Here is an 11,357-nt window from a genome sequence, read left to right on the forward strand (position 1 = left end):
AGCGATGAGGTTATAGAGACACAAGAACATCCAGGTCCAACTGACACTCTAATAACAGAGCCACAAAGCCATTCAACCACATCGGTGGAACCAGAACCAGCGGAGGTAACCGGACTTGGGTTACCATTCCAAGCACAGGAGACGACAAGTTTACATTCAGACCCGACTACTGAAGCAGAAGAGAGACGTTATCCCGTTAGACGTCGGAAGCCTCCGGACAGACTAGATTTGTAAGAACTAGTAATCACGGTTTAGTAGATAATCATATGATTTGTTACCTGTAGCGGTTGATGTTACTGTTAGCTAAGGAAAGGGGACTGTAGTATAGTGGTACCGCGTTGATACGGGCCTCCCGGTCACTTGGCGCTCTGGTTGTAAAGTAGTGCGAAGTAGCCTTTCTTTGTTCTAATAGCTAAGTTACTACACCTATTCTAGCGGCTATCGCGATATCCTCGTCGCCAAATGTTGTGTTTTCACCGTTGTTGTATTACCAGCCACTGTGGCATCCGGGGTTTCACAGACGGAGCAGCTCAGTCATTTGGATAGCCGGCTAACGGATACATGTTTTCTTTGTTGTGTCCCTTGTGTTCAATTACATTTATTCTTACCAATTTTTGAGTCTTATACTACAATTGGCGCTGCGAACAGATGGCTTTGAAACCGGTTCCTGGATTCAAGGGTTTTGAAAGACTTGCCAGGTCAATTGGTACGTTCAAGGAAGACGCGAGTCAGGATTCGTGTCGGCGTTACAAGAGTTGGAATACCAATTCCTTCAAGTTCTACCTGGACTTAGCTGTTACAAATTACAATATCACCGAACACACTCACAGAAGTTTATTTCTGAAATGTCTAGATGAAGGTATACGTATGCGTCTGGAGAACGCGGTACTACCAAGGGAAATCACAGACTTCAACGTCGAACAACTTTTTGAGAAGACTCAGATGTTCTTCCAGCGTAAGTGCAATGCAATTGTAGAACGAGTGAAATTACATAGGCGGATTCAACGGGAAGAAGCGGCTGTGCAGGAGTACGCCGAAGGATTGAAACGAATCGCAACGAATTGTTCATTCAAGGCAGGAGAATACGAAGACAGATTGAGAGACATTTTTTTGTGGCAGGGCTTAAATATGACTATATTCTACAAAAGATGTATGAGAAAGAAGACTTACTGACGCAACCATTGGATAAAGTGATTCTCCTGGCTAAGACGTTGGAAGGAGCAAGAGATAGTGTTATGGCAACACGTGAGGCAACGACAGAATCGCAAGGGAAAGTTTGTCATCTACAAGGAAGAAAATATGTGAAGGGAGGCAAACCTTACAATAAACGTCACCAGGCCGGACGAGGGTTTGTCTGTTTTCAATGCAGAGAAGAAGGACACTACCAATGGAGATGTACGAAGAAGACGGCGAAGAACCAAGAAAAATCATTGGGATTTAGGCGTGGCAAAGTTGCTAAACCAGGAGATGTAATTCAGAGAACAAAGAAGGTACAGCAAGCTCGAAACTCCCAGAAGGTAGATTTAGAAGGAAGCTCGTCTCAGGAGGATGAAGAACCAAGTTATTGCATTGACTTTGTCACAAACAATGTTTACTGTGCAGAAACTGTTCGTGATACATTAAGGAAAATTGAAGAAGGTACGAGTGGATGACTGTTTCTTAACTTTTAGAGTTGATACAGGAGCAGACGTTTCCTTGATGGATGAGATAGCGTGGAATAAATTGGGACAGCCCAAGTTGAGTAAGGAGAGGGAGCAGCTACGAAATGCTTCAGGTCGAATCATGAGATTTAAGGACATGATGACAGGTCAGGTTAGATTTTGCAACAACCTTGCACCTATTCAATTCTACGTGAGACAAGGAAAAGGCTCAAACCTGCTGGAAATGGATTGGGTGAAAAAGGTTGGGATGGCGACAGTGTGCATAGACTATCTTAAAGCTATGGGAAATCATGGTGGTGTAATGTTGACAGAATAAGATGAGATTGCAGCACCAGTGGAAAAACTATTACAGCAGTTCTCAGAATTATTTACAGATGAACTAGGTTGCTGCAGTGAGATTGTGGGCATCTCTGTGCGACCAGAGACGGATTTGAAGGTTTTTCCATTCCGGCGACCTTCTATGCATCTTCGGGCACAGATCGAGAAGGAATTAGAAAGAAACGTGAAAAACGGTGTATTAGAACCAGTTAACATCGCTCTATGTGCTTTTCCAACAGTGAACATTGTTAACCGAACGATCATATCAGGATATGCGGTGATTTTAAACCCCTCAATCGGATTATGGTAGTTGATCAATATCCAATCCCTATACCAGCAGAGATGTTTAGTTCTCTAGCTGGGGGTAAAATGTTCTCCAAGATTGATCTGAAGGATGCTTACAACCAGTTACGGGTGGACGAGGAAAGTCAAAAGTAGCTCGTGATTAACACGCACAAGGACTGTTCCAATATAGACGATTAACGTTTGGAATCAGTTCAGCGCCTGCCATTTTCTAGAGAATAATAGCCAAAGTCTTGGAAGGCGTGAGAGGAATTTGCGTCTATATAGATGATATTCTTATCTCAGAAAAAGATGAACAAGAACACATGCAGAATTTTTCCCAAGTATTTCAAAAGTTACAGCAACATGGTTTCCGTACTAGAAGAGACAAATGCTCGTTCTGTCAACCATCTGTGCAATATTTGGGACATATAATTGACAGCTCAGGAATCAGAGTATCAAATGAAAGAGTTAAAGCAATACAATTGATGAAAGCACCTAAAGACCAGTCAGAGTTACTATCATTCTTAGGCATGATTAACTATTTTGGAAATTCTTTCCACATATGTCTAGCCATACTCTACCTCTAAATTAACTGCTGAAGAAAGATACAAAATGGAACTGGTCATCAACGCAAGAGAGTGCTTTTCAAAGGGTGAAACAAGAGTTAACATCTCTACCAATACTGGCAAAATATGATATGTCTCTTCCCGTGGGACTAGCCTGTGACGCAAGCAAAAAAGGCTTAGGAGTATGTTTGTTCCAAGTGACAGAAGAGAAAGAGCATCCAGTGGCGTACGAGTCAAAGTCTTTGACAAAAGCTGAACGAAACTATTCTCAGATAGAATTGTAAGCGTTATCCATAATATTTGGGACTAGAAACTTTCGACATTTTCTACTGGGTAGAAAGTTTGTTCTCAGAACTGACCATCGACCATTACTGACAGTTTTCATCCTACCAAACTGACAACTCCTACCCGAACAAGTGGGCGCCTTGCTCGCTGGGCACTCCAGTTATCACAGTATGACTATGAAATTCAACACCGGCGATCAGTTGAACATGGGAATGCAGACTGTCTATCCTGTCTCCCAGTTGGACATGACGAGGATTTTGAACAGACAAATGAATACGAAGATCAGTCAGAAAGATATATAGCCGCAATTGAATCTCAATTCACCAAAGATGGACCAATTCTTTTTGATCAATTACAACGATATACAAAGCAGGATCGCACTCTTCAACAAGTTATGAAATTCATCAATGACGGCTGGCCTTCAACAGTTAAGACTAAAGCTCTTTTGGATTTTGTTGCATGCCAGCATCAGTTGTTAGTTTGTGACGAATGCATACTAAAACATGCAGAAGAGCCTAGAATAGTGGTTCCAAAGGCAATAAGGGAGCAGTTACTATCAGAATTGCACAAAGCACACGTTGGTATGGAGAGGATGAAGAAACTTGCACGGAGGTTCATATGGTGGCCAGGTATCGATAGAGATATAGAGAGTATGGCCCGAAATTGTGAAAATTGTGCTGTGCATGCTGATAGACCACCAGAAGTACCCTTACATCCATGGGAGTTTCCTGAGTGTCCTTGGGCAAGAATTCACATTGATTTTGCCGGACCATTTTGCAAAAAATGTGGTTTGTTGTGGTCGATGTGTTCTCAAAATGGCCTGAGGTAATACAGCTACCCGAGGGAGCGACTTCAGCGAGCCAAACCATTACTCAACTTCGTCGCATCTTCGCAAGGTTTGGTATTTCAAAGCAAATCGTGTCAGATAATGGGCCTCAATTCGTGTCGTCAGAATTCAGAACTTTCTGTAAGAAACAGGGTATTCGTCATACCTCAGTACCTCCCTACCATCCCCAAAGCAACAGGTTAAAACGTTGAAAGGGGCAATCAAGAAAGGCACGTTTGGAAGAGGTAGTGACATTTTTTGTCAGTCTACAGAAATACCAGCCATAGCACTACAAATGTTTCTCCAGCAAGGCTCCTGATGAATAGAGATCTGCGATGTCAACTAGATTTACTAAAGCCGCCACATAAGTCCTCAGTGTTGACCAAGACTTTGAAGGAAACGGTGAAAAAGGCTCAAGCAAAACAAAAGAGAGGTCACGACCAAACAGCGAGTGAGAGAAATGCTATTAGACCATATGATATGGTGTTGGTACGTCACGCAAAGATGCCAAAGTGGAGAAACGCCAGAGTAGTACAAGTATTGGGGGAAAGGTATTATACAGTACAGTATACAGACACGGGAGTAAGACAAAAGATTCACGTGGATCACTTGAGACTGCACCCACGGTCAAATCAACTACCAACCCAGCAGCTAGTACAAGATGAACCAGATCTCTGAGCCTAAAGACGTCGCAGGTAGCAATAGAGACAACAAACGAGAGGATCAATTTAGCAGTGACACAGAGCCTGAGTCCCTAGATGATGGTACTGAAGACGAGTTGAGTGCGCCTGAAGTTGCCACAGGAGTAGAGCAGCCAAGGAGTCAGCGTACTACAAAGGCGATACCGCCTACAAGATATTGAGAATGGACAGTGTAGAGAGGCTATAGAACTGATGTAATCATAGTGCTGTAAAATTTGTGTTTTGCGTAGAAAGGAGGAAGATGATGTGGCATCCGGGGTTTCATAGGCGGGGCAGCTCAGTCATTTGGATAGCCGGCTAACGGATACATGTTTTCTTTGTTGTGTCCCTTGTGTTCAATTACATTTATTCTTACCAATCTTTGAGTCTTATGCTACAGCCACTAGTACAACCCCCGCCAGAACACTAACGCGCAACCGCCCACTACACGCGGGGGCGGGCCTGTAAGGCCCGTATCAATCTACTACAAGGAGAACTGAAGTGAAATTCGAACTGTTGTGGTACTATGTGTGTAGAACAGGTGTTTGAAAAGGGAACACCTTTGGACAGCAGTGCTATCTGACGAGTTTCAGCTCTACTGATTTGTAAGTTACTTTTTTGGCTGGATCCGATAGTTTGGATTTACTATTTTTCGTGCTTTATTATGTTAGCTTACGTAGTCGCCGCTTTGATCTAGTTTGTCTTGTATATGTATATAATGACCTAAAGCTACGTGAGTAACGAACGACCGACGTGAATTCTGCTCAGGTACAGTAAATATGGATATCAATTAGCCGGCTACCCTGTCTGTGAATGCCATACACTTTACTGTCGATCTTGTCTTGTATCGCAGTATATGTTCTCGATCTCTAAAAATCATCACAACCAAAATTTTGATATCAACAGGAAAGACTTCAAACAGTTGACAACATGTACAACATGTTGCAATTCACTCAAAACGTCCTGGCTAAAAGTTTAGACAATGAATGCATGTAGCTTGCCATTAAAGTATACGTCTTGCAATCAGGCAACATGCTGTACTAAGAGAACGTACATCCACTAACTTAGCTAAGTTATCTAGGTAATATCTGGACATCAGGTAGAAAGTTTACTTGGAACACATTTGGACAAACCACGCATTCAATGGAACTATAGCTCCTGCTCCTAGAGTCTTCAACAGTCACAACTAGACTAGTCTAGTGGTCATTATGACTATAGTCTCCATCAACCCACAATATAGCTTTCCAAGATACCCGGTAAATTCTTCCGCCATTGAATTAGTCAGCAACGCGTGTTGTAATATTCAATTACGTAGGCATGTCTGCAGGGACACGGAACAAGATCTAGCGCCTCTGGAGTTGACAGTAACGGCATGTTTATAGCTAAACGTGTTAGCACAACTCTAAAGACTGTCCAAAATGGAGAAGGCGTGGGAAAATGCGAGACCTAGCTGGAAAATGTGAGCGTATAGGAAAGTGAGATGTACACCATTCGAAAGCTCGTGACAAAGTGGTCAGGTGCGAACCATAGCAATAATATGTTAGGCATGTCATTAGGTTAGCTAATTAGTGATTGCCACTCAGTTTATTAATAGCATCGTACGAGTGACTCCTTCTTTCTCATTTTATATGTCACAAACCACAAGCCTAGAGATTTCCCAAGACTTTTCTAATGTTTGAACAGACTTTAGTTAGTAGATCTTACATTCTTCATTACTAGCTATTTTTAGCTACACACCTGCACACTATACACAAAATGCGTCTCTCTAGAAAACGCCCACGTACGGCTTGACCATATCTTTTCACACCGTTGTTCTCCGCCGACATGTACACTCTTCAAGTTTGTTATCAGCTGAACAAACTAGCTAGAAAGCCAAAGACTGGCGTTATAGTTGACAGAGTAGGCATGTAAAACGTTTAATACGAAGCCAGGATTTGCCTGAAGTAAACGGGCAACGAGAATTAATCATTACCTTCTGGTCGGATGGCTCACAAACAGGAAATGGTTTTTACGGCTACTATTATGGCACCAAGAAGTAACAAAAATTAAATAAAAATTAAGACTGAAGGCCATTTATTACATTGACATCAACTGCAAGGTTTTTCTAAACGAACGCTTTCGCTGAAAGAAAAAGCATTTGCTAGCAATTTACATCTGCACACTGCTGTAATTAATGTCACTCTGTATGTAGCATGCAGCTGTGCTCTAGCTGTACTCGTAGTCGTAGTGGTTAACTGCGTACAAACGTAGACAATTAATTTTTGCATAGTTAAGTTTAAATGACAATAGAGTGTACGTGAGATTACTGTATAGCTTACAGTTTAAGTGGTGTAGATGACAAATAGAGTGTGAGATTACCGCGCCATGTTGTGTACACTAAATAGTGGGTGGGTGTGGTATCAGCACTCATTGAATGTACCGTGAGATAAATATTTTTACTAAATTGGTTGCTCTTGTTTGAGGTGTCGAGTCGTGTCTGCGACTGCAATGCGACTCCACTTAATTAATTATAATGGTTGTTAGAAAAACGAGTTTAGAGCAACATTTTTGCAGCGACGCAACAGTGCATGACTTCCCGAGGCTTGATTCAGAGTTAACTTTGGCTGAATGGGGGCACATTTTTTTTAAGCGACTACAAGCTGGTATGTCGTCATCAACTTTAAGGGCAAATACGTTAGCACATTTATTGGGGCAAAGAATTTAGCAATGACATGGTTTAAGGTTTTAGTTACTGTCGTGAAGGCTTTCTCTTGAACATGAATTTTGTTATACGAAATTACATCGATATTGAAGACATAAGTAGAAACCGCAGACGTGATGGTCATTTGCTGTTTCTCCACAAGCTGCCATCCAATATGCATTGCATATGTAAGGATCACTAGTAGCTATGTCTCATAGATATAGACAACAATCTTTAGTCCATTCATTTCGACCCACACCGAATCGGTGATTTTCCATGCTTTCTTCATTTAGCTACGGGATCAACATCTAGACTTATATTGGCCAGAGCAATTGAGGGTGCATCTGAAGGGGGCAATTAACATGCCTGGATCCGCCACTGAGTAGACTATGTTGTAGCAGAGTTTTCGATAGGGCAATTAATATTTTATTACTATTTATTAATTATCTGCGTCACACACAGTAGCACTGATGCAAATAACTAATTTAGGACACAAACACCCACACAAGGTATGTATAGACAGTGTGTGTGTGTGTGTGTGTGTGTGTGTGTGTGTGTGTGTGTGCGTGCGCGCGTGCGTGCGTGCGTGCGTGTGTGTGTAACATAATATTCAGTCAATCAATACTATATAAACTACTCAGTGTTTAATTAACAGAATCGGAAGAAACAGGCAGTAGTTTGCCTTGTCAGCTGCTTCATGTCTACTGTAAGCAACTCCATCAGAAATCTCTTTGAAAATGTCTTATTGATATCTCTCTGTGACATGGAATATGAGGTAGCAAATATAAGTCAAATTTGACCCAAGTCGAGAAAAATGACGATATCTAGATGACAGTTGTAACACTTGACAAATGTATCTAATGACATTTGTTGTTTCAATGATTTCTAGAAGAGTGTACGTCTAAATTATTGTAGCTTTCTTTCCGCAACATATCAGTACCTAATTAATTTAGTTGCCACAAGCATAGTGTCCACGTGGCATCTCTTTCCCATACCACAAATCTTTCTGACTGCAGGAGTCAGTCCAAGCAACCCTTTTAGACGTCGAAGTTCTACAATCTCTTAACTCACTGCCATAAAACGTTGCAGAATAACTCTGAAGTAATTGGCAGCTAGCTAGGGTGTATCATTGGACAAGCACTGGCCTTTAATTAACGACACTAGAGAATGAATTGAATGAAGATAAGAATCGCTTTGTCTCAGAGTCTGTTGAGGCAAAACTACTCAGATCTGAACAAACTGTATGACTAAGATAAGTATACAGCTGTCCACAAAATCCCATTGTTAATTAGTTGACCCTCAAGGAAGTTTTAGATACCTAGTTATTTCCAGTTTTGAGCTATGATGGTCACTTGTGGGATCTTACAAACATATCTGTATGCCATTTGTTGAATACTGCTTCGAGAAAGGGCACCCGTAAAGGGCTAAAAATGAGATTCAGGAACTCTGCAAGCGACAGACTCAAAGAATGGTTCAAGGAGGCAACTGAAAAAGTGCTAAGGGAGCAGGTTCTATTTCTACACCGGGCACATTGTGTGAATGTAGTGGTCAGGTGGAATAGCATTAGCTACACAGATCAGCGGGACCTACGCAACTCTCGGGTATGGACGTCTGTATGGAAGAGATCGAGACTGACATTTGCCAATATAGTTACCAGGATTTGAGAACTAGTTTGTTCAATAGCTAATTTTCTTTTCTTTCTTATCTAGCTCATTCAATAGTTAACTTCTTTCTTTTTGTTTACTTCCGTAGTTTGCTTGCTATGGGTATTGTACCTTTGGTGCGAAATAAACCATCATCATCATCATCATCATCCTCCTCATCATCATCATCACCACCACCACCACCACCACCACCACCACCACCACCACCACCATCACCACCATCATCATCATCATCATCATCACCATCATTATCAGCACCACCACCATCACCACCACCACCGCCGCCGCCGCCGCCGCCGCCGCCGCTATTACCATTACCACCGCCACCACCACCACCACCATTACTATCACCATTACCACCACCACCACCATTACTACCACCGCCACCACCACCATTACCACCACCATTACCACCATTACCACCATTACCACCACCACCACCACCACCGCTACCACCACTACTACTACCACCATCATTACTACAACCACCACCACCACCATCATTACCACCACCATCACCACCACCACCAACACCACTATGACTGCCACCACCACCACCACCACCACTACTACGACCACGCTAACCGCCGCCACCTCCACCACCACCACCACCACCGCCTCCACCACCACCACCACCACCGCCTCCACCACCACCACCACCACCGCCTCCACCACCACCACCACCACCGCCTCCACCACCACCACCACCACCCCCTCCACCACCACCACCACCACCACCACCTCCACCACCACCACCACCACCACCACCTCCACCACCACCACCACCACCACCTCCACCACCACCACCACCACCACCTCCACCACCACCATCACCACCACCACCTCCACCACCACCACCACCACCACCACCTCCACCACCATCACCACCACCAACACCTCCACCACCACCATCACCACCACCTCCACCACCACCACCATCACCACTACCACCACCACCACCACCACCACCACCACCACTACCACCACTACCACCACCACCACCACTACCACCACCACCACCACCATCACTACCACCACCACCACCACCACCATGTTAGCTAGGAACATCCAAAGTTGTCATCTACTTCGCGTTGCGGATACACTTGGTCTTACTACCACTGAACACTAACTGACGTTCCGCTGCAAAAGACGAACACTCAAATCAGGCACTGATCCAGGGACGCTTGCACCAGGTGAAGCTGCACCCCAACCCAGTGAGCGTGTCTTGAAGACTTTCTATAGAACCTCTATAAAAAAGATTCTAGAAAATATATGATACAATGTAGGTCTATCCACAAGCTGCAGCATTTCATGGATAACGTGTCGCAACACAGTGACCGATCAACTATGCATGCAGCAGCAGCAGCTGAAAAAGTTCATGAAAATGTTTAGTCATAATATAGGTGACTGTGTGCAATCCCTAACTCGTCGTTGTTGTACGCAAAGAAACCACGTAAATGTTCTAAGTGTTCTAACAGAGACAATAGAAGAGTACACGGCGTAGGAAGCACGAGAGCTGGGAGATTAAGCCCCCTCGCTCAGTGTAAGAATTAATTTTTTTGTGTCAGTTACTTTTGCCAATCTGCATGTATATGGTCCGGCAAGCGAGGTATAGTCTTTTGCTTACTCATGATAACATCCATGGTCCAACCCTCCCCCCCGCTTGTGAACATCTTCCTACGCCACGTAGTGGAGTACTAAAGAAGAACTATTGTTGTTCCATTTCTGTACCGTATCACGTAACACTTAATTCCTTGGTCAAAGATAGTAAGGGTATATTATTATAATAAATAATTAGACTTATGTTTGTTGGGACCTTAAGATTTCTTTTGTTTGTGCAATTGCGCAGGGAAAGAGTATAGCGCTTGGACTAATTTAATTATGTAATAAGCCTTGTCCCTTGATCTAGCTGGAAACGATCAGCGATGGGATGCACGTGCCTTTGTGCCCTCTACAAGCCGGCTATGCGCCTGCGTTTTACCAAGGATCTGCCTAGCTAGAGTCCTGCGACTTTGGACGAGGAGCTGGTATGTTGGAACGTTTACTGGCAGGCTTTTGAAATAGAAAACTTCGCAACAAGCTCAGTCGGCACAGTATCTTCCTATTGTACCTGCATTCTTGAGAATTACTTAGTTGCATCATGCCATGCACACATGTGACAAACAGTGAGTGGAGCATGAGTGGACTGCGTTAATTTCACAGAAAAGACGTAACGGTCTCGCCTAATTAACGCGACATCAAAAATAAACTACGATCAATTCATTACATGATTTACTAGAAAATATCTGGAATCTAATCCGTAACACTCAGATTTGCGTAGTGCGGTTTCATAATAACTATACCTATTATAAATTTTGTGTCAATATCAATTTTTATTTATTGAGATTAATCG

At 43.1% G+C, this 11,357-nt stretch overlaps 1 protein-coding gene across 1 annotated transcript; it reads right to left on the reverse strand.

Moving 5' to 3' along the window:
* Positions 1-5,411: 5,411 nt before the first annotated feature.
* On the reverse strand, positions 5,412-11,107 carry LOC134195453 (uncharacterized). The gene is made up of 3 exons (XM_062664475.1): positions 11,076-11,107; positions 9,278-9,444; positions 5,412-5,533 (listed from the first exon to the last, which is right to left on the reverse strand). Exons 1-3 carry the CDS (start codon positions 11,105-11,107, stop codon positions 5,412-5,414), a joined length of 321 nt encoding a protein of 106 aa, XP_062520459.1.
* Positions 11,108-11,357: the final 250 nt, after the last annotated feature.

Source organism: Corticium candelabrum, chromosome 20, assembly GCF_963422355.1.
Source record: "Corticium candelabrum chromosome 20, ooCorCand1.1, whole genome shotgun sequence".
Lineage (NCBI taxonomy): Eukaryota > Metazoa > Porifera > Homoscleromorpha > Homosclerophorida > Plakinidae > Corticium > Corticium candelabrum.